This window comes from Lactuca virosa, chromosome 1 (assembly GCF_052849685.1).
Source record: "Lactuca virosa cultivar CGN04683 chromosome 1, Lactuca_virosa_CGN04683_v6, whole genome shotgun sequence".
NCBI classification, from domain to species: Eukaryota; Viridiplantae; Streptophyta; class Magnoliopsida; order Asterales; family Asteraceae; genus Lactuca; species Lactuca virosa.
In genome coordinates this window covers 216771325-216795856 of record NC_136426.1, presented here as the reverse complement: position 1 = coordinate 216795856, position 24532 = coordinate 216771325, and the positions used below count along the sequence as shown (strand labels likewise).

General features: G+C 34.3%; 1 protein-coding gene across 1 annotated transcript; it reads left to right on the top strand.

Moving 5' to 3' along the window:
• The first annotated feature begins 14976 nt into the window (after window positions 1-14976).
• SMC5 (structural maintenance of chromosomes 5) lies at window positions 14977-24332 on the top strand. Its single transcript, XM_079083472.1, has 29 exons — window positions 14977-15171; window positions 15627-15804; window positions 15887-16040; window positions 16114-16187; window positions 16333-16482; window positions 16561-16665; window positions 16766-16911; window positions 17082-17193; window positions 17296-17451; window positions 18012-18278; window positions 18620-18685; window positions 18785-18913; window positions 18999-19097; window positions 19416-19581; window positions 20025-20170; window positions 20269-20332; window positions 20426-20550; window positions 20630-20707; window positions 20864-20936; window positions 21040-21143; window positions 21432-21548; window positions 21636-21713; window positions 22350-22449; window positions 22533-22587; window positions 22765-22813; window positions 23038-23125; window positions 23205-23277; window positions 23521-23624; window positions 23994-24332. The coding sequence occupies exons 1-29, from the start codon at window positions 15134-15136 to the stop codon at window positions 24053-24055; spliced, it is 3156 nt and encodes a 1051-aa protein (XP_078939598.1). The 5' UTR covers window positions 14977-15133; the 3' UTR covers window positions 24056-24332.
• The last annotated feature ends 200 nt before the right edge of the window (window positions 24333-24532 follow it).

Sequence of the window (24532 nt, the reverse complement as noted above, 5' to 3'; positions counted from 1 at the left end):
TAATTTTTATGCATGCATGTGTTGTTTTATGTTTATGTTATTATTATTATGTTGTTGTTGATAAAATTAGTTTTTCAATTGCAAAATAATATTTTTAACAAAAATAAACATCACAAGGAGTTTGGTTTTAATGAAATTTACCTTTTAACATAAGATGCTAAAAATAGTTTTACAATAAAACAAGCTTTATCGTTAAAACTAGTAACCGGTAAAATTTCGGGATTAAAATTGTATAAGTTTAAAATAGAGATTTGTAAACTTATCAAACTCCAAACCTTATTTTATAAAAGAAAGTTTTATTAAAAAGTTTCCAAATGTTCTAAAGCGCTCAAACGATATAACTAAATACTAGTTATTAATTTAAAACTTTGATCGCGTCAATTATATAAAACCAGGTTTTATATATAGACCATTGTTAAAAATGTGATTTTAACATGAAATAAGTTTTTTAAAGTATACCATGGTTTATTGAATGCATGCAATAACCATGATATACCATGTTTTTTAAATTAGAATTATAAAAACATCAAAGACCCCTTACAAACCTCAAATCTATGTTATCCTTTTTAAAGAACACTCGCACGTCTCTTGTATGCACTAGTGGGATAAATGATACCTAACCGCTTAGTGTTATCTTTTGATGGTCGAGGTGTTTTCGCTATTTCTATAACCAAGTTATAGGCCGATTACATAAGTTTTTTCAAATTGGACGATTTAATCGGAAATCTTTTGTGATAAAGGATACCTAAGCAAGAGAGTTCTAAGACATAGATGGGATCAAACATGTCTAATTAAATTTGTTATTAGCGATCCCATAAATCTAAGAATTATATAATAGTATATAATTGATAATCGATATCTATCGGGTTGAATTCGAATGAATGTGATAAATGATACCTAACCATTTATTTGTTTTGCAACTTGGATCCTAAACTTTGATAATTAATGTTTTTTAGAAACTGAAAGGAGTATTAATTATTTAAGATTAAATATTAAAAATACTAAATGAATTTTGTTAAAATTTTGATAGATAAATAATGCACTCTCATAACCATGAATTGTCATTTCTCTTTAAACGACTTAATGAAACAATAACATTCAATAGATACAACTTTAATGAATGAGTTCATGTCTTAAGAGACAATCTCGTGAGAGATGTGAAATTGTATACACTTAAAGGTCCTAATCTTAGACAAATTACTTTAGGTAATAGACCTATATATTACCTAGTAAAGGCATCATTGTAACGCCCGTAGATCCGGGCTAGTCAATTTAGAGGCAATGAGTGTCGAAAACGAATTTTCGGCAAAAGATTATTTATAATAAATAATCTTAATCAAGTTGTAGAATATTTCTCAAGGTTTCCGTACATATAAAGAACTCCGAAATCCGAGTTATAACGAAGAAGTTATGGTCCGTCGAAGTTTTACGGCAAAACCGACACGGCACCGGGAAGCATAAATAGTGAATTTACGATGGAGCGACTTTTAGCCTTAGTGATCTAAACAAAAGTCGTAGAAAACGTTAAACCGAGAGCGTCCATAAAAAGAACGCCCAAATCTGACTTCGTATGAGGAAGTTATGATTTTTCAAAGTTTCGGCTTAGCAGTGTACAGCCCGAAACTCGAATTTTAGTTCGAGCGGTTTTTGGCTTACGCGACCTAAATGAGAGTTGAAGATCTCATTAATAGGAACTCAACGGTAAAAAGACAGACAAAAACGGAGCTCGTATGCGAAAGTTATGGACGAAGCTTAGTCTCTACTTTTCGAGCGCGGCGAATTCGATACAGTTTTGTAAATCCGAGATAGAATGAAAATTAGCCAACGAGGTCTAAATGAGAGTTGAAGATCTCATTAATAGGAACTCAACGGTAAAAATACAGACAAAAACGGAGCTCGTATGCGAAAGTTATGGACGAAGCTTAGTCTCTACTTTTCGAGCGCGGCGAATTCGATACAGTTTTGTAAATCCGAGATAGAATGAGAATTAGCCAACGAGGTCTAAATGAGAGTTGAAGATCTCATTAATAGGAACTCAACGGTAAAAAGACAGACAAAAACGGAGCTCGTATGCGAAAGTTACGGACGAAGCTTGGAGACTACTTTACTATACAATTCCTATAAATAAGAGATGAACTCTTCATAATTTCCTCACACCTTCAAACCTTTCTTTCTCTCTCTAACTTCTCTCTAACCTCCCTAAACCCCTCCCAAGTCTAGGGAACCTCCCTAGCACGAGAAGAAAGCCCACTGAGCACCCGACGGCTCCGAGAAGAAAAGCTTTCGGCTCGGAAACGCTGCTCCAGCGAAGCCCGATTTTTAATAAAAACTTGCTGTAAGTGAGCTACGCCTACGCTATTTTGAATATAACTTCTAATTAATTATAGTAACATTATTAAGACCTTAAAACAATTATTTGGGATATTATTATGAGTTATATAAGAGTGTTGTTTAACGCTTATAAAATAATAATAATAATAATAATAATAATAATAATAGCTAGACTATTAATTAGTCGCGGTTAACGTTAGACTAAACCCTAGTGGTATTGATACTAGGTTTTGTCGAAGGAAATTGTTTTAAGAGTAACGAAGCGCTGTCTGAGTTTGGAATCATCACTTTAACAGGTGAGTGCATGGTCCCTTTCATCTTACACATAGATATGAAGTGTTTTATATAAATTACGTGTTATGTGTGCATATTATCTGAATATTTGCTGTCTATGATGGATGAATGATTTTATACATGTTTTAAATGATTTAAATATATATTTATTTTATATCTACAAATACGTTGGGATAAAACATGGGTAGACGAAATAGTTGGTGTGTGATGAAATAAAATGATGAGAGATAGGTGATGATAGGAAGGTGATGATAATTAGGTGATGGATAGGTGATGATGAATCGGTGATGTAGGATGAAAGATACTATAACCTTTTCCGACAATTTGGAGATGTAGTCATCTACTAGAGTATAGATGGCGACCACGGAATATTCTAGACAACCTGTGGAAACACCAGCAGACTTATAACCTGTAGGTGATGAATTACGAGTCCAGGTGATGTGGTGACTGTATATTCATGCGATGATACTCTAACCCTTACTATGAATTACGAGTTCAGGCGACGTTGTAACTACGTATTCATGCATTAGGAACGAGCATATAAGAAAATGTGAGGTAGAAAGATGAGAGGTAAATATGATATAGGAGATGACCCTTAAGATAATTCTTTAAGGAATATTAAAGAAGATAACGGGGATGGGTAATCGGGTTGATTGTTTGATGTTTAAATATAATAATTATATTATTGTGGGTTGAAAACCCTATGTACTCACCAGGTTTCCCAACCTGACCCACTCCATCTTATTTGTATCACAGGTGTCGATACGAAGCTACTTTGCACTGAGAGATTTAAAAGAGATGTAGATCACTAGTGTAAATGAATGTAAGTTCTGTTTATGCTTATGTTTTTGTATTGACGATGACATCTCAAATGTTTTAAATGAATAAAAATACATTTCTTCGGAAATGCTTTGATAATGTATTTATCATGTTTTTCTGGGAACAAATTCCGCAACATTTTTATTAAAAGAAGTACTTTGATTTTTATAAAGCATAAACAAAAATCGGTCTTTTCTGGCCGTGAAAATGGGGATGTCACAGTTTTAGATAGTTTAAACATATATCTGATGATATAACAGGTCAAACAATATTCCAATAAATACAATGATATTTTATTTAAAGCTAGTTTAAACATTGGAATAGTGCAAGGCTAAAAGAATCACCTTGTGTGATCCAGGATGCCCACGTTTTATGGACTGGACACCTTTAAGCCCAAGAAATCCAATAAGGCCCACATAGATGGATCTTGTTTCTTTTGTGAAGAAACTGGACACTGGTGGAGGAACTGCTCCTCTTATCTAGAAAGAAAGTTTGGAATAGACTAGTACTTCATGTATCTACTAGATAAAACTCATACTTTTCGAGTAACACTCAAGTACTTGGTACTTAAATGTTAATCTAATATTTGTAACTTGATTGCGAATATTTACAGAAGAGTAACTAGCTGATCACAAGCAAGTTGGAACTACACTTTCGAAGTTTAGTTTATTATTTATGCTTAGAACATAAGTTGCTTGTAATATAACACAATGTTTGTATTGGAACAATGTATGTTTTAAATTTAGCATGTCTAAATATTTATGTCTCGATTATTTATTTAAATGTTTGATTATTTACTAGATCATTTTTGTAACACCCATAAAATTTGAGCCAAATTAAAACATTTTAATTCATTCAAAAACCATTAAGTTCATACACCTTGTTTTCAAAACAGTTTAAACATCAGAGTATCCCCCAGAACCATATCACATAAATCATAAAACATGAGGAGCGGTACGATCACGCCTTCGCCATGCCACGATCTCCTGAAGTACCTGAAACAATACACTGAACTGTAAGCCCGAAAGCTTAGTGAGTTACCCCCAAAATACCAACCACACATAAACATACTCATAACATATCACAAATAGAACAGCCATGCACATCGGGTCTACTGTGTGACTGGTCCGCCCGCACTGTGCCTTCAGTCCACCTGGTCCATCCTCTGAGTCTAACCATGTACATCGAGTCTACAGTGTGATTGGTCCGCCCGCACCGGGCCTTCAATCAACCTGGTCCACTCTCTGAGTCTACAGTATGACTGGTCCGCCCACACCGGGCCTTCAGTCGGCCTGGTCCACTCTCCGAGCCTCAGCACGTCTGGTCCGCCCTCTTGGCGCCTTCAGCCTATCCGCTGGGCCTTCGGAATATCCGGTCCGCCCTGGGTATGTTTGCCTACAGCACAAAGCAGGACCCGCCTCAACCCAACCCCCGTCAAACAACCATGTGCACATAAAACAATTTATCACATAACAATCCTCAACCAGACAAAACAGTCTAACAGATCACATAGCATATCAACATCCTAACCAGGATTCCGACCTAACCGGTCACTAGCATAACATTACCCTATATACCGGGTACTGACCTTAACCAGGTCACTAACATAACACCATCCTAAATACCAGGATGCAGATCTAGCAAAGCAATAACATAACAACAATACCCGGATTTCCATCCGATAAAGGGTCGGCCTTGGTGCCGTAGACCCTGTCGATATAGTGAGGATAACTCACCTGCAATTACCGACTGAAAAGATAAGACCAAGCTGCTCCGACCACCGACACGATCTTCACCACTGAACACTACCAAAGAACCAATTCCATAAATACCAATATTACCAAAGTACCCTTGGAAGTCAAACTGGTCAACTCTTGGTCAAAGTCAAAGTCCTCAGTCAAAGTCAACCTTCCTGGTTGACTCTACTCGCCGAGTCAACCCGTCGACTCGTCGAGTTCTCATACTCAGAAAACTCCCATAACACGACTTTACTCGCCGAGTCGCCCCAAGACTCGTCGAGTTCAACGATCTCGGAATCCCATCCTGTCCAACTCACTGAGTCGCCAACCGACTCACTAAACCGAAGCTTTAACCACAGGAGGTTGGGTTCTGCGACCAGACTCGTCGAGTCCAAGAACAGACTCGCCGAGTCCAAGGCAATCTTCAACAGACTCGCCGAGTTGTTCTTCCAACTCATCGAGTCCATGCACATGTTCATACAACTCGTCGAGTACACCCATGTGACTCGCCGAGTCTCTTCAGTTCTCAATCCATACAGAGGCTTTTCGAGCCATGTAGGGGCTCCAAACTGTAGATCCACTCTTCTAGGGCATAACCCCAACGTAAAGTTGCAAACTTTACGTGAAACCAAGGAGTTAAAGGTCCAAATCAATCTAGGGCTTGGGTTTAAGACAAAGAATCCCCTCAACAAACCCAAAGGATGGTGCTTATGCTTTCATAGCTCAAAACTAACCTAGATCCGGAGTTGCAACCTCAAATCTAGCCTCTAAACCCGAAATGGATCACAAACAAACTAAGGAACCCCAAATCAACCACCATGGATGAATCTAAAAAGGAAATAGCTTAGGATAAGGGCTTCTTACCTTTGAGATGTGCCCAACTAATGTAGATTCTGGATCTACACAATCCCCTTGATGCTAGCCTCTAACTCCTCAAGCTTTTTACACCAAACTCTTCTTCCAAGCTCCAATCTCCTCAACAATGAAGTCTCACACGAAAATTAGGGTTTCTGGAACTCTCAGGGGGATTAGGAGGCTGGGAGAAGGACATAAAGTCCATTAAATAGGGTGCAACCCTCGGGATTAGGGTTTTCCCTTTCATCAACACCAACTCGTCGAGTCCAAGTCGCCGACTCGGCGAGTTGGCCACTTAAACCGCGATAGAATCCCGCTCCGACTCGGCGAGTAAACGGACCTAGTCGTCGAGTCCCTTTCCTAAATTTACACTTTTGGCCCTTCATTGAACAATTGAAATTTGGGGTGTTACAATTTTTCATAACGATAATACTCATATTCTGAAATGGTTGACTTCTATTTCTGAGACTAGATCTCTTAATATAATTACAAAGTAAATATCAACATTTTAAAAAATTAAGTTCTATATGCAAACACTTTTGACTTAAACTTTTTTATATCAAACTTATCCATGACATCGTTATCTTTATTGTATAAATGAAATCCACATATTTCAACTTCAAGAAATGGATCTTTGAAGGCAAATATTGTAGTTTATTTGACATATGTGAATCTTATTTATATATAAAAGATTCCTAACAATATTTTCACTAAAGTGTAGAGAAAATAATTATTAAGGAACTATACACTTTTGTGTATGACTTCCTTTCTAATAAATGTCTATGATTGAGCACAAGATACAACCCGGTAGTACCATCTAAAGTCTTCATGATGATAAAGGATGAATTAAACTTACTTGATATAGTTTACTTTCTAATCGGTAGAAATGTCCTCCTTTTAACTTTTTTGGATTATACTTCAATCACTATTAATTGTATCTAGAATTCAAACACCAACTAATTACATAATTGTGGAATATTATAAAAGGGCATTTAGATTATTATATACAAACCCACTAATAATAAGTTCATTTATTCCTCTAAAAGTCGAGTTAGCAGAAAGCAAGCTTCTAATGACAAAGCAAGTGGGAGGCACGTGGAACTTGAAGCACCTCCAGAACCATAGTCAGATGTAACAATTGTTGGCACTAGTTTCAACAAGGAATTATTGAACATGAATAATAGCTATTCATAAACACAAATTGTTCACAATAATGGTAGAAATCATCTATGGCTTGAGAAATGTGGAATCTCTCGTTGATGAGTTCTTGATGGTTTATAGTTAAACCATCAACTATCAAAATGTTATATCAGATCTTGGATCTGACAAATGACTTAGAGTGATGAACATTGATATGTAATCCACGTTTAATAATCAAGTATGGGCTTTATTAATCTTTCTTTCTATAGTAAGGCTAGAAAGAGTAAAAGATTCTTCTAGAAAGATTGTGACCTCGTAGCGAGTCGCACTTGACAAAGGATTGTGACCTCGATGATAATGAAAACAATAAGGCTCACACTTGTTATTCGAGTGGTGATAAGTACGATGAAGATTGGAGGAAACCCGAGAAGGAGTGGCTGCCATATGATGAGTACAAGAAGGTAAAAGATGAAAGTATAAGAAACAAGGCAATAATTTTTATCAAAAGGAGCAACCGGCTCCTAAAAAGAAGAACGAATTTGAAGCAATGCTTGCTTGATTTGCAGCCTCATATGAAAAAAGACATGATGATACTGATGTCATCCTTTGAAATCAACAAGCCTTGATCCGTAACATCAAGCAACAAATTGGGCAATTTTCAAGACAATTTAACGAACGTCTTCCAATAACACTTCCAAGAAACACAGAGACAAACCCGAAAGCTCACATCAAGGCTGTGACAACCAGAAGTGGTAAAAATTTTAATCATGTAATTCCTTTAGTTAACGATAGTTCGCCTGATGTGCAACAGACGGAAGAGGAAAACAATCAATGAAAGGAGTCTGATTAGCAGCCACGGCATGGCGACCACGACACCACAACGTGTCCATCTACTGAAGAGAAATAGGAACCTCCGGTTAAAGCCTATCAACCACTTCTACCGTATCTGAGTCGATCCAAGCAACACAAACAAGTTGAGGATCACAAGAAGTTCCTCGAGCATATCAAAGCCCTTCAGATTAATATTCCATTTATCGAAGCGGTTGTCCAAATGCCAAAGTACGCTAAGTTCTTGAAGGATCTAATCACAAACCGAAAGAAGATGGAGGAGGCCTCAAATGTGGTTTTGAACAATAATTGCTCAACCGCTATGCTGAACAAACTACCAAAGAATATGGGAGATCCAGGAATCTTGACACTTCCTTGTCAATTCGGGAATCTAGCCACAAGTCATGCTCTTGCCGATTCGTGAGCGAATGTAAATCTTATGCCATATTCGTTATACAAAAAGTTGAATCTTCCGGAGCTAAGACCAATCCGCATGGCAATTCATCTTGCTAACACGTCGGTGACATTCCTTAGAGGTATATGAGAAGATCTTTTGGTTAAACTTGACAAGTTTGTGTTTCCCACAGATTTTGGAGTGCTCGATATGGAGGAGGACATGCAAGTACCTATTATTATAGGGAGACCTTCTCTTAGCATCGCACGAGCTTTAGTGGACAGTAGAGAGTCAAAAACGACACTTCAGGTTGGAGAGCATTCCATCACATTTGGGTTCGATCAAGCCATGAAGCATTCAAATGTTGAAGAAACGTAAAAATGCCATTGCATGGAAGATTACTGACATCAAGGGCATTAGTCCCTCGTATTGTTTGCACAAGATTAATCTAGAAGAAGGCGCCAAACCAGTGGTACAAACCAAAGAAGATTGAATCCAAACATGCAATAAGTAGTAAAAAGGAGGTAGTGAGGTTGATGAACGTTGGAATCATATATTCTATTTCGGATAGTCCATGGGTTAGCCCAATTCATGTGGTGGCAAAATGACAATGGTAGTAAACAAAAAGGACGAGATCATTCCAACTCGAACGGTAACCGGTTGGTGAGTGTGCATCGATTATCGCAAGTTAAACGATGCCACTTGCAAAACCATTTTCCTTTACCCCTTTATTGATAAAATGCTCAAACATTTATCCGGTCACCTCTATTATTGTCTTTTAGATGGATTTTCAGCTTATTTCCAAATTCCAATAGATCCAAGAGACCAAGAAAAGACGACATTCACATGTCCTAGCGGAACCTTTGCCTATCGTCTCGGATTGTGCAATGCAATAGCTACATTTTAGAGATGCATGACCTCCATTTTTATGATATGGTGGAAAAGTTCATGGAAGTTTTCGTGGACGATTTTTCAGTTTTTTGTTCATCTTTTGGCGATTGTTTGACTAACCTTGACTTGATGCTTGCTAGATGCGAAAAGACCAATTTGGTCTTGAATCGGGAGAAGTGCCACTTTACGGTAAATTAGGGAATTGTGTTAGGTCACAATGTTTCCAAGGCGGGGATTGAGGTAGATCGTGCAAAGATCGATACCATTGCCAAATTATCACCCCCAACAAACGTGAAAAGGGTGCAAAGCTTTTTGGGTCACGTGGGATTTTACCGCCGATTTATTCAAGATTTCTCAAAAATAACAAGACCCTTAACTCAATTGCTTTTAAAAGACGTTAGCTTTAATTTTTCTAGTGATTGTTTGGAAGCTTTTGAAACTCTAAAAGAGAAATCGACAAACGCCCCAATCATGGTTTCCCCGAATTGGAATGAAACGTCCCAAAAATATTGAGTAAAAAATTCATTTAATTAATTCAAAACCATTCATTCATTTGTTCCAAAAGACAATTAGAGTAAAAGTATTCCCAAAACATCAGAGTGAATCCTAATCAGTCAGTGCGAAATAAATCTCCATGGGTTGCAGTGAGATCAAGTCGGGTCCTTCCTTTTGAAATTGAAAGTACCTGAAAACATTTAAACACAAAACCATAAGAACAGAGCTTAGTGAGTTCCCCAAAGTACCACATACAACATATATAACAACACATAGTTGTGTCGGGTCTGTAACAACCCCCGAGTTTGTATCAACCCCGAGTCCATAATGACTCCATATAACAACATGTAGTTGTGTCGGGTCCGTAACAACCCCCGAGTTCAAATCAACCCCGAGTCCATAATGACTCCATATAACAACATGTAGTTGTATCGGGCCTGTAACTACCCCCAGGTCTATTTCACCACACATACATACACATACATGCATATCAACATGAGTTACAAGGACAAAAAGCACATACAGGCATATCAACAAGTGTCATAAAGACACTTATCATCCTACAAACATAATCTAGTGGGCCAACATTGGGGACTTCGAGCCACGAGTACAGTGAAGAGACTTACTTGAACTATTCAACAGAAGCCCAACAGCTACCTCAACAACAGAACATCCAACCCAAGCTTCCTAAAGCCAAACAGAAACAAATCCTTAGCCAAATGCTCAAATATACTCAAGTTTGACCAAAAGTCAAACTTGTCAATAAGTCAACGGTCAATGGTCAAAGTCAAAGTCAACATTGCCAATCAGCAGCCCTCCACGTCATGGCCTTCCTTACCCACGTTGTGGGCACAAAATTCCAAAACAGTCGCTAATTCCCCAGTCACCACGCCATGACAGCCTAAGGCCACGTCGTGGGGACTAGTCTGAATAGCTCAAACAAGCTTAATCCATTTTCTTTCGATTCCAAGAGCTCAAAATCTCAAATCTGATCCTTTCCAAGGTCTTAATGCATAATTTTTCTAACTTTATCCATTAGGAAGGTCCAAACCACGAAGATCTAGACTTTAAGTCTCAAAGAGACTTAAAAATGCATCGTTCTCAACTTAATCCATTAAGTCTAAGTCTCCAACTTTTAGATCTAAATCAACAAGATGTCTAGATGGATAAAGTTTCCAACTTTATCCATAATAATGTCTCAAGCTTCCAAGATCTAAACTTTAATACACCAAAACGGCCTAACGGACCAAGATAACTTGCATGGCTATAAGGGAATGCAAAAGATCATAACTTTCCTAGTCCATGAGATCCAAGTGTAACATCCCGATGTCAAGGTAATTTCAATTTCAACCCTATGTTTAAATTATATTGTATTCTTGACCCTTGAGTTGAAAAAAAATTGCTAATTTGACTTATAGTGGTAATATAGTAATTTTACCCAAGTGTAATACGTTGGGCGTACGTTGTGTATGCTAGGCGTAATAGGGTGCGCCATAGTACGTTGGGCGTACACCTCGTATGCGGGGCGTACGTGAAGAAAAGGCAAACCCTAATTTTAGGGTTTGGTCCATATTTAAACCTCATATCTCATTCTTATTCAGCCTTTCTATGTGAGAAATGACCCTAAGCAAACCCTAAGTGAAAGAGTGCATTTTTTGAGCCCATAGAATGTTTATAAGTGTTCTTGAAGAAGAGGAGAGTAGTGAGAAGAGCTTGGAGTTTGGGAAGCATCTTGGATCTGAGACTTCCTTCTGGATAGCAACCTCCAAAAGGTAAAAAGTTCATATCTTGACCACTCTATCTTGTAGATCTAGACATTTCTTCCTTTAAGATACTTTTTGTCCCAAAAATGGTGATTCTTGAACATGACATGTTCTCGACCCAATAAGTTGTCCTTTCATACCTTATGAGGGGTCTCGAGTTATAAAAATGTAGTCTTGAGGGTTGATTCCACTCCATGCAAGCTATAGAAGATCTTAATGCATTAAGATGTTGAGGGTTTGTGTTTTAAGTACTTAATGGACATGCAAAGTCATAAAGTTGGAAACTTTATGACTCATGAGGGTATTTTAGACATGGATCCGACTTTGGACGTGAAGATGTGGAGTGTTAGGCTCTTAATGGAAAAAGGGTTGAACAAGGCACGTACACTGGGCGTACCAAAGGGTATGTTGCACGTATGCGGTCAGCACCCTGTAAGTTGGTCAAACACCGAGTATGTCCCGTGTACAGAAGAGTACGCCCAACATACTCGGCTAAATCGACTCGGTCGGGTTGGCTCGGTTGGGTGTTTACTTTGACTTTGGCTTTGACCACGGTTGACCATGTTTGACTTAAGGGTATTTTGGTTTGTGTTTGAGAATTGGTCATTTGGTTGGATAGGTGGTGGTTAGAGCTGAGATTCGAAGTCCGGAGCTCATCAACTATTGTTCAGATTGAGAGGTGAGTCTTCCTTGTTGTTACTTGTGGGTCAAAGGCACTAAGTTCGGCCCATTGGATTGGATATCCTGTTATATGATAGTATGTGTTTATGCTGTAGAGATTTGTTAGATCGGTATCCTGGTATATAGGATGTTAGCATGTGGTAGTGACCTGTAGATATGTCTGTTGCCTATTGACTGGTTATGTATTTATTTGTTATGTATATGTCGACATGTTATGGTTGGTTGGGTTGAGGCGGTCTTGCTTTGTGCTGAAGGGCAAGATACCCAGGGCGGTCTGAATAGACTGTACGCCCTGCGAGACGGTCCAATCAGGCCGAAGGCTCGACGATCGGTCCAAATTGGAAATTGGTTCCTATGGTATGATATACGTTTATCTGATATCTCTCTGGTTTATTTTCAGTATGGTGGTTACGAGGCGATTTGAGTCAGGATCCAGATCAGGTGGCCAGGATCGGGTTAGGGAGATCCTTCGTGAGGAGGTTGTTTCTATTGTCCAGGAGCAGATACCAGAGTTGTTTAGATTTATCAAGACCATTATGATGGAGTTTTCGATGACCGATACACTGCACTTTCTGAGGCTACTGCTGCTGCAGCCACCGCAGTCGTTGTTGCTGTCGGGATTGGCACTAGGAGAGCTTTCCAGTACCGGGACTTTGACAATACAAACCCCTCTGTGTTTGATAGGGTTCAGGATCTGATCATTTCCATGAGGTGGCTGTCAGATGTTGATGGATGTTTCTTTACTTGCTCTTGCCCAGCTGACCAGAAGGTCAAGTGCGCTCTGAAACTTATTCGGTATGGAGTGAAGGATTGGTGGAGGCTGGTTACTAGTTCATACACCCAGAGCAGCGAGTTGCAGTATCATGGGAGAAGTTCTATGACATGTTCCCTTCGAGGGATTGTCGCCAGCCGACCCCAGTTTCGAGTACCAGAATTTGTTACCACTGTGATCAGGTTGGCCATATGAAGGTCAATCTTCCAACCCAACTTTATTTTACACTCTATAAAAAAGAAATAAACATGTACATTTTAAATCTAAAGTATAAAATATACAATTTTCCACCTATTCTATTTTTACAATGTATTTTTAAAGTATATAATAAAATGTAGAATGAAGTTGGAGATGAAATAATAAACTCTATTCATACTTTAAAAATAGAATGTGATTAGAGATGTTCTAATATTTAACAAATTAAAGTTAATGACTGTTAAATATATAAACCAAATTGATAATGAAACCTGAAATAAAAATATATTTTGCAAATCAAAACTATCTGTCCAAAATTTTTTAAAAAATTCAAACCATAAGGTCCACTGTTTAGTTTTCTTAATAAAAGAAAAAAGAAAAAAAAGAAGGGAAATTTCTAGAAAAGTTCCAATATTTTAGAAAATTTTTTAATAAAGTCATAAATTTTATTTTTTGAAAAAAAAATCATGACTTTTTCACTTTTTGAATAGACAAGCCCAAGAAACCGACTAATTTATTCACTTTAGCCATTTTGACATGTTCAGCAGGTCATGAGACCAAATTATTAATTTTTTGAAATTAATGAGATTTTTTTGCAGATTTTGTCAAAATTTATATATAATGTATAAACATATTTTTTTTACGTATTTATATCTATTTTTACATATTTGTGTATTTTTAAAGTTTTTATATGTATATATTTACGTATTTTTATGTATTTTAATTATATAAACATATTTTTTACTTATTTATATGTACTTAATTATAAATTTAAAATAAAGAACCATCTATATAAAAAACTTTAAAAAATACATAAATACATATAAATACGTAATACATAAAAAAACACATCAAAATACATAAAAATATGTAAAATACGTAAATATACATATAAATATGCAAAAAGTACGTTTATACATTTAAAATACATAAAAATACATAAACATTTATATAAAAAACTTAAAAAAGTACATAAATACATTTTACATAAAAAAATAACACATAAAAATAAATAAAAAATATATAAACTACTTAAAAATGCATATAAATACGTTAAAAAATACGTTTATAAATTTAAAATAAATAAACAATGTAAACATATACATATATAAACTTACAAAAAGACAAATATGTAAAAATATATATAAATACATAATACATAAAAAATAACATACAAAAATACATTAAAAAAATATATAAAATACTTATCTCTCTCTCTCTCTCTCTCTTTCTCTCTCTCTCTCTCTCTCTCTCTATATATATATATATATATATATATATATATATATATATATATACTCGTAAAAAAACGCATTTATACATTTAAAATACATAAAATTACATAAACATATATATATATATATATATATATATATATATATATAAACTTAAAAAATAGAAAAAGTACGTAAAAATAGATATAAATACGTAAAAAAATACGTTTATACATTATATATAAGTTTTGACAAAATCTGTAGAAAAAATCCTATTATTTTAGAAAAATTTACGATTTGGTCCTATGACCTGTTGAATAGGTTAAAAAAGACTAAAGTGAATAAATTAATCGGTTTATTGAGATTTTCTATTCAAAAATTTAAAAGTCGAGATTTTTTTATTTAAAAAATAAAATTTAAAACTTTATTAATTTTTTTTTCTTCAAAATATTAGGTATGTAGATTTCCAAAAAAAAAAAAAAATGTAATGATTAAATTGCAAAAATAAACAACATGCCTTCTTATATAATTCTCCAAATAAATGTAGCATCGTGTTTACCAAAAAAATTGTGTTACTTTTGGCGCCAATTTCACTCCTGATCTTGGACGAGACCTCTCTTCGTCACATCATCTTCATGATACAACATACCTGCAAACCCTAGTTTGCTCCCAAATACTCTCAATTCGACTGGATACCAAGTAGTTCGAAGATTGTTCAAAAAATGGGCGAACCCCGCGCTAAGCGTCCGAAAATCAGCAGGTAATTTCCTTCGAAACCCTAGATTTTCCTTACAGCGATTTTTCTTCAGTCAAAAAGAAATCTCTCCTTGGGTTCAGACAAGCTAACCATTTCTTTTGCAAGTTAGAATTACAATGGATTATATAACCTTTTTCATTAATTCGGATTCCCGCATTAAACCACGTAGAGTTCATTACTAACCGTCAGATAACTGAAACAATCGTAAAATTGTGCATCTTTTTAGATTTGCATCTTCATGTACTTCATGATACCAACGATTAGACAGTGAAGCTCAACACTTTTTAGTCATTCTGCAGCTCGGATTACTTCCTTTTTGTGCTTTTTGCCTTGTTTTGTTCAGTGTTTGGAAACTGTTGTTTTTTTCATCCATGGAGCTCAGATAAGAAACGGATTTATCAGCAACATCACCATTCATCGACCTTTTACACATTTTGTAATTTATGTTCCTTCAACAGGGGTGCAGATGATTATCTACCAGGGAACATAGTGGAAATTGAGATTCGCAACTTCATGACATTTAATCATCTTGTATGCAAACCTGGTTCTCGTTTAAACCTTGTTATTGGGCCAAATGGATCTGGTAAAAGCTCTTTGGTGTGTGCAATTGCTCTTGGTCTTGGAGGCGAACCCCAGGTCATAACTCATAAAAGCAATTTCCTTCAGACATTTGTCTTTTTTGTTACAATTTTTGAGATTTTGAGTTTGTGTTATGCAGCTTTTGGGGAGGGCAGGAACTATTGGTGCATTTGTGAAACGTGGAGAAGAATCTGGTTATACCAAAATTACCTTGAGAGGTGATACCCCAAATGAAAAGATTATTATAACGCGTAAGATAGATTCACGTAATAAATCCGAATGGCTATTTAATGGTAAGATCTTTTTGTGTAACATTGAATTCTTTGATAATGTTATTGATGATCTATATATATCTTTTTATTTCAGGCAAAACAGTTTCCAAGAAGGAAGTTCTTGAAGTAATCCAAAAGTTTAATATTCAAGTCAACAATCTTACTCAAGTGAGTTTTTTAAAGTTTCTCTTCAGTGTTTGAGTTTCAATTCCAATAGTTTTGTCTCAGAAACTAGTCTGAGATAAAACTATGGCATCTTTAAGCTTGTTTTACTTAATATTATTGTTTTTTTATTTGTGATTGGGATTATCAGTTTTTACCACAAGATAGGGTTTGTGAATTTGCTAAGCTATCTCCAGTGAGGCTTCTAGAAGAAACAGAGAAGGCTGTAGGTGATCCTCAACTTCCTGTTTTGCATCGTGCTCTTGTTGAAACAAGTGCAGAAGTACAAAGATCTGAACAAGTAAGCCTTTGAGCTCATTAAAAATAACAAACACCCATTTTCCAAAATATCATAATAGTAACAATGTACTTTTTTCAGGTTGTTGAGAAGAATAAAGAAACCCTAAATCAGCTAAAAGCACTTAATGCTGAACAAGAAAGAGATGTGGAGCGTGTTCGCCAAAGAGATGAACTTTTAGCCAAGGTTCTTTTTTTTCTTTTTCTATTTTTCTTACATGAAATTACTGGAAATGGGACTCTTTTTCTTTTTCTTTTTTTATTATAATTGTTTTTTGTTATTGAAGGCTGAGTCAATGAAGAAGAAATTACCATGGTTGAAATATGACATGAAGAAGGCTGAGTATCTTGAAGCTAAAGAACTAGAGAAAGATGCAAAGAAGAAGCTTGACACAGCTGCAAAAATGTTAAATGAGTTTAAAGAACCTATTGAGTATGTTAACTTTCCATATATCTTTTTTTTTTTTATAACTTTGTTTATATATCTAAATTTGAGGTTACTCCAAATATGACACATGCTAACCAATGCTAGAAAAGCTAGGAAATAGTTCAAAACTAATTATAATATCTTCTTTTTATAATCATGTGACAATTTGTTTGTAGGAAACAAAAGCAAGAAAAGAAGGGATATGATCTTAAATGTAAAAAAGACAGAGACCTTCTAGATAAAATTGAAACTTCACGAAAGCAAATGATGGAGAAAGAAAACCAGCTGGTATGTTGATAATTTGATATAGTCTTTTCTAATTTCTATTTCATGTTGTGTTGTGTTCTTATAAATATTGAAAAATAACATAATTTATATCTATTATTTTAGGGTGCTAAAGTGAGTGGAAAGTATTGTGACATGGAGGAATTAGAGAAACAAGAACAATCAAGACAAGAGAGAATTGCAAAAGCTGAAAAAGAACTTGCTGATGCTGAATTGCAACTGCAAAATCTTCCACACTTTGAACCTCCCAAGGATAAAATTGTAATTTATGCTTCTTTCATTCATTTTATTATTTTTTTTCTGCAATTTTTAATAAAAAATTCTCTCGCAAGTCTCATGTACACAGTCTGTAACCCTAATTCAACTCTTTTAACCTTTTCACACTATTATATAGTAACACCAACCCAAACTTAAGTATTTTTTTTTCCTTAGTATATAGTTGATGTTTAATTATCTATAATCAATTTTTTTTTTTACTTTTTTTAAGATTATAAAAGATACATAAAAGATTATTTCAGATTCTAGAATCGTAATATTACTTAGAAATGTATTTAAAATAAACGTCAAGATTAGACATGAAGAGTTGGGATTGTATTTAAAAATATGTCAATATTAGGCTCAGGAAAAAAAACTATGAATTTATAATCAGATAATTTTTGTCCAAAAAACAACTAGTTTGGTGTTTTTCTTTCTTTTTTTTTTTTCAATTATATTTCTTTTTTGGTTTCTTGAAAAAAACATAGTCTTATACACAGTTGTTTCATATTTGATTTTTTTTTTATAAAGATCCATTATATTAAAGAGGGAATTTGTTTTTGTAGGAAAAACTAGGTGCTGAAATATTGGAGCTGGAAGCATCTGCAAGAGAGAAAAGGAATCAAAAGAGAGAGAAAGAGAAGCTTCTAGATCGAAATAAAGCATTACAAAGACAATCTGCAGAAAGATTAAAAGAAATGGAAAATATTAAAAATAAACGTTTACAAGCATTAAAAAGTTCTGGAGCTGAAAAAATATCTGATGCTTATGCTTGGGTTCAAGAACACAGACATGAATTTAGAAAGGAGGTCTATGGCCCTGTGTTAATTGAGGTACTTTTTCCATTTCATAACAACATACTTTCATTTCTTTGTCTTTTATAGCATCATACTTTGAAAAAATTATCTTTTTTTTAGCATTGTACTTCTCAAACTTTCTTATTAGAACATTATACTATAAAAATCTATCCAATTATACCATTGAAAACAGCTTTTTATTTGGATTACATTGCTATAACTGAGTGAATTTTTCAAAATACAATGTTGTAGTAGGAAGAAATAAAAGTAGGACTATTTAATAAACACATCCACAAAAGTACATTGCTGTTTTCTTTTTTAACCCTATAGACTTATATACACTGTTCTTGATCAAATTTGTTTCAACAATGCTTCAGGTCAACATCTCAAATCCACTTCATGCTGCCTTCTTAGAAAGTCATGTTCCATACTACATGTGGAAGGTATTTTCAAATTGGAGCTTCTTGCATTTTTTATTGCTCTAACATTTGTTCATTCCAAAAAGTTAATATTTATTTTTTTAATTTTTATTTAAAATGCAGGCTTTTATAACTCAAGATTCTGCTGATCGTGACTACTTGTTCAAGAACCTTAGATCATTTGATGTTGCAGTTATAAATCATGTGGCTGATGAAAGGCGCAACCCTGAAGAGTTGCATATATCTCAGCAGGCATGTGAATATGTGATGTCATTTTTTTTAAATAAATCTTTAATTATGGCACTAATATTTATTTACATTTTGATGAAATAAGTAGATGTCATCTATGGGCATATATTCAAGGCTTGACCAAGTTTTTGATGCTCCATATGCAGTCAAAGAGGTTCTGATTGGACAAGCTAATTTAGAGAATTCGGTATGCTTTTGTTTTTTATCTTGTTTAAAACTAACTAAAAAACATTTTATTATAACTTATTTGGTTATAATGAGGTTTTATATTATCTTTATTATGTATATTCGTAATTGAAAGTTTGTAATTACAATTAGGATTATGTAACAGAGTTAAAAATACATTGATTTACATATAACATAAAAATTTCACTTGAAAAGTTATTCCATTCCTACATTGCTGCATGTTAACCAAACATGATCATTGAATGTAATGAATGACTCATTCCATTCCCCTCTCAATTCCATTCTATCAAAAACTTATGCTCTTTTAATCAATTTCCAGTACATAGGGTCTAAAAAGAGCGATGAAAATGCTGACATGGCACATGGTTTTGGAATAATGGATCTCTGGACACCTGAAAATCACTATCGCTGGTCTAAATCCAGATATGGTGGTCATGTTTCAGCATCTGTTGAATCAGTTCGTGACTCTCATCTTCTTCTATCCAGTAAGTTCTCATCCTAATCTCCTAAATACTTTCTTAATTACTAGTTTGCCCTTGTGTTTTTTTTTCTCTTTGTTATAAAAAAAAGTCTTCTTTTTGTTTTTCTTTACAAAGAAATCTGGTATTGCCCCTTAAAAAATGAAATAAGTGACAAAAGAAACAGAAACAACATGGGCTGAAATGGGAAAGTATCCAACTTAAGGGATTAATAGACAAAAGTGCCAAAATTCAGGGTATAAAACGAAAGTATCAAGTTATAGAGTGAAATCACAGAAATCTGTCAAATACAGGGGCTAAATCGTAAATTTTCTAAAAGCTAGCTCTTTTGTTTGCTCTACTATGGGAAATATTGAGTAAAAGAGGGACAACATATACATAATAGGTGAATCTAACAAAATAAAAACCCTAAAAAGCATAATATAAAACACAAATTTTCATCTTTTCAGATACAGATGGGGATGAATTAAACATGCTGAGGGCAAAGAAAAATGAATTGGATGAAACCATTTCTTCTCTAGAAGCAAGTTGTAGGTCATTTCAAAGTGAGATTAAGGAGTTAGAAGATTCAGCAGCTCAACTTCAAAAACAACGTGTATGATTTCTTATTATTATAGCATAACATTATGCTTTTAGAATTTCTTTTATTTTAAAATTTAAAGTAGCACTTCAAATTTCAATTCAATAATGCAGGAGAATCTTGTTAATGAAGCACAACTTGAGAAAAGGAAACACCGTGATCTAGAAAACAGAGTTAGTGAGTAACCCATTTTCTTATACACTCTTTATAACTTAATTATGAAATATTTTATTCTCTGATAATATGAATGTATTACTATTATTATTGTAGATCAAAAGAGGCTAAAATTACAATCCATGGGAAAGGAGGAAGACATGGCTGTTGCATTGGCAAAGCTTGTTGAAGATGCTGAGAACTTAAATGTCCAAAGATTTAAGTGTGCATTGGAGATGAAGGTAGAAATAGAATTGATATCTTGGAAGTATACATTATTTCATTTTTGGTTATGTGATTCTGATCATGATCTGTTTGCAGAATCTACTTATTCAAGCAACTGGAATCAGAAAAAGCTATGCTGAAAAGTTCATGTCCTCCATTGAAATTGAAATGAAGGTACTCTTAGTATCATGTTATTACTTTCAATTTGTGTTACCATATTGGTAAAAAGACCAAATTGCCCCTTGTGTGTACTCATTTTTGATATTGTGTTAAAGCTGAATGCATTCAGTCATATAATGATACAATTCCTGTTTGTTGTTCATTTGTCAGATTAAAGAAATGGAAGCGAGTATTAAGCAACAAGAAAAGCTTGCATTGCAAGCTTCTTTACATTTTGAACAATGTATGTTCCTTCTTACTCTTGTTACTTTTTTCAACATATGTTTGGTTGTTGTATGGAATGGAATCACCAATTCCATTCCTTCCATCTCTTTACATTTTATAAGGTAAAGAAGCAGTGGAGGTTCATCGGCAACTACTGGCAACTGCCAAGAAAGAAGCAGAAAAAGTTGCAGTTATTACTCGGGCTCTTGAACAGGAATTTCTTCAGGTTTTTTTTTTTTTTTTTTTTCTAAAAAATATATATTTTTTAAATATAAGAAATAGCAATGCACTTTCATTTATTTGTGTATTATAATAGCTTCCTACTTCCAAATTCCAAATGTTCAATTATAGTAGTGAACTGAAAGTTGCTTTTTTATTTGAATGGCATTTCTGTAATTTGATATATTTCTTCAAAATAGAATGCTATAATAAACAAATCAATGATAGTATTGCTTGCATTTAATCCTATTATCTCTGGTTTTAATCATTTAATGAATTTGATGGTGTTCTATAGATGCCTTCAACTATTGAGGAATTGAATGCTGCAATTCAAGATATTACATCTCAAGCAAATTCTATTCTCTTTCTGAATCACAACATTTTGGAGGAATATGAACGTCGTCAGAAAAAAGTATAACTTACTATTTTTAAATTTGAATGCTATTTTTTTTTAACATATTTATGTTTATGTTTTATCAAGATGAATTTTTCTTGACAGATAGAGGAGCTCTCAACAAAACTGGAATCAGATGAGAAAGAAATGACTACCCGTTTAAATGAACTGGATTCTTTAAAGGTTAAGTAACAAGTTCATTTTCATTTATAAGAAGTTGAATCAGGACAAAATAGGTTGTTAAAAAATTGCAATTCTTTGTCCCTCCAAAAAATCTTTCGTCTGTGCAAAAAGACGAAAATGCCCTTGTCATCCTCATCATTGAAAAATTCTTTAGAACATCTTCAAAAAAGGTGGAACAAGGACTTGCTCTTGATCTTTTTTGTCTACAAAAAGACGTAAATGCCCTTCTCATTCTCATCATCGAAAGTTGCCCTAGAATGTCAATACTACAAAAAAATTGCAATGTTTTGTCCCTCCCAAAACAGTGGAACAAGGACTCACTCTTGATCTTTTGTCTGCAAAAAGACGTATATGCCCTTTTGTCTTTCTCATCCTCATGGAGGACTAGCTCTTGGATCAGTTGTTTGTGCAAAAAGACATAAATGCCCTTTTCATTCTCATCATGGAAAATAGCTTTAAAAATGTCAATGGTACAAAAAGTTGCAATTTTTGTCCCACCCAAAAAAGTGGGATAAGGAATTTCTCTCGATGTCTCTTCTTAGAAAAAGACATAAATGCCCTTTTCTTTCAAATAATAAAAAAACCCTACAAAGCTCGTTCCACATTTACAAAATTCTTTGATTTTGCTGCATACAGGGAAGATGGCTTCCAACACTTAGAAACTTAGTTGCTCAAATAAATGAGACATTCAGCAAGAATTTTCAAGAAATGGCTGTTGCTGGAGAGGTTTTATTGGGTTTGTCCAAAATACCCCTGGAATTTTATAATACATTCACATTCATCAGCTACTTTATTGATTTGATTTTTGAGTTTCTGCAGATGAACATGGAAATGATTTTGATAACTATGGAGTTCTTATTAAAGTCAAGTTCAGGTATATACCCATTCATTCTGATTCTATTTCTTGCATTATTTATTGCTCTATTTGAAAATTAAATAACTTTGTAAATAAAAAATAAATACTTCTACTCTTCAATTTGTCTTATAGTTTTCAGTAAATTAGAACTTGACTATTTAGAATTTACATTTGCTTTTGATTTCACAATTTCAGGCAAACAGGACAACTTCAAGTGCTAAGTGCTCATCATCAATCTGGAGGGGTATAACAATGAGTTATTTTAATTAATACTTTCATTTATCTCTACATCCATTTTTTTTTCTAATTATGAAAAATGTTGAAACATATTCCCAATCTACCCTATTAGTAGATTTTTCAAAGTACAATGCTGTAAAATAAAGAAATGAAAGGAGAATGCTATAATAAACAAATCAACGAAAATCCCATTTTTATGTCATATCTAATGACAATCTTGCCCTTGTGTAGGAACGTTCAGTGTCAACAATTCTTTACCTTGTTTCACTACAAGATCTCACACACTGCCCATTTAGGGTTGTTGATGAGATAAATCAAGGTTTTTGAATAATTCTTTTATATTTATTTATATTGTATTATAAATTTTTAATACTATCTAAGTTTTTCATACATGTTAGGAATGGACCCCATTAACGAAAGAAAGATGTTTCAACAATTAGTCAGAGCTGCAAGCCAGCCTAATACTCCACAGTAAGGGCATTTTCGTTATTATCTTCAAATTTTCTTTGTCTTCAAGTTCCCTCAACGGGACAAAACAAAACAAAACAGATTAGGTTGTACTGTGTTTACTCAAACTAATGTCGATTGGACAAAAGTTCCACCCAAATGTATGAGACATAGACTTGTGTAAAAGATGTGAATGCCCTCATCATTGAAAATAGCCCTAGAAATTGCACTAAATGATTTGTGTGTGTGTGTGTGTGTGATTTATAGGTGTTTCTTGCTTACTCCAAAATTGCTATCTGATTTGGAATATGGTGAGGCGTGTACAGTTTTAAATGTGATGAATGGGCCTTGGATTGATCAACCTTCAGAAGGTTATATTTACATTTTATTCACTTATATTATGTTTTCCATTTTCATTTAATTTTCTTTTTTAAATTCTTAAAAAAAAGCATAAAAACTATGGTCCCAGAGCAAGAAAAGCGACACTTTAGACATGACAGGGCAAGACATGACATGACAGAACATGACTTTGTATCTGTGTTTGACATGCATTGGACTGAGATCCAGACTGATGACAATGACAAGTTGAAAATTTGTTTGATCCGAAAGACGGGGCATGGACTCTCAATTTCCCGTTTATGAAAAAGACGTGAATGCCCTTGCCCTCGTCACCGAAAATAGCCCTAGGAAACTTGTCTGGCTTATGGATTATGACTTTGTTATGGGTTGGTTGTTTGCAGTGTGGAAATTTGGAGGAAGTTGGGGGACTGTTATGGGATTATTGGGAGAAAGTCGTTCTTAATTTCAGTTGAATAGACAGGGTAGAGGAATTATAAGTCTGTACCAAGTGAATTCTGATTGTTAATGAATTCTTTTTTTTTTCTCCTTGATTGTGATTGTATAAATTAGAAAAGAAGTGAAGTAAAAAAGAGCTTTTTGATGCCAATGAGATCAATATTAGCATGGGGTGTAATAAGATGGTGGATGTATTGTATTACTCTTAAGACCAATTTACATAACATTGTACAAAATGTCATAAATGTAGTATTAAATGACAATTTAGAAAAATATGGTTTAGACATTGTTGTTTTAGAGAATTACCAAAAGGAAGAATATTTAATTTGTTTATCATTTGATTTTATTTAAGAGTCAACATATCTAGTCAAAACAATAAAATATATAATGGAAATAGCAATACCAAGGTTATACAACCAAATAAAACAGGTTATTTTATACTTGACGATAACATCTTGACCAACAATCGACCACCGTGTTGTGA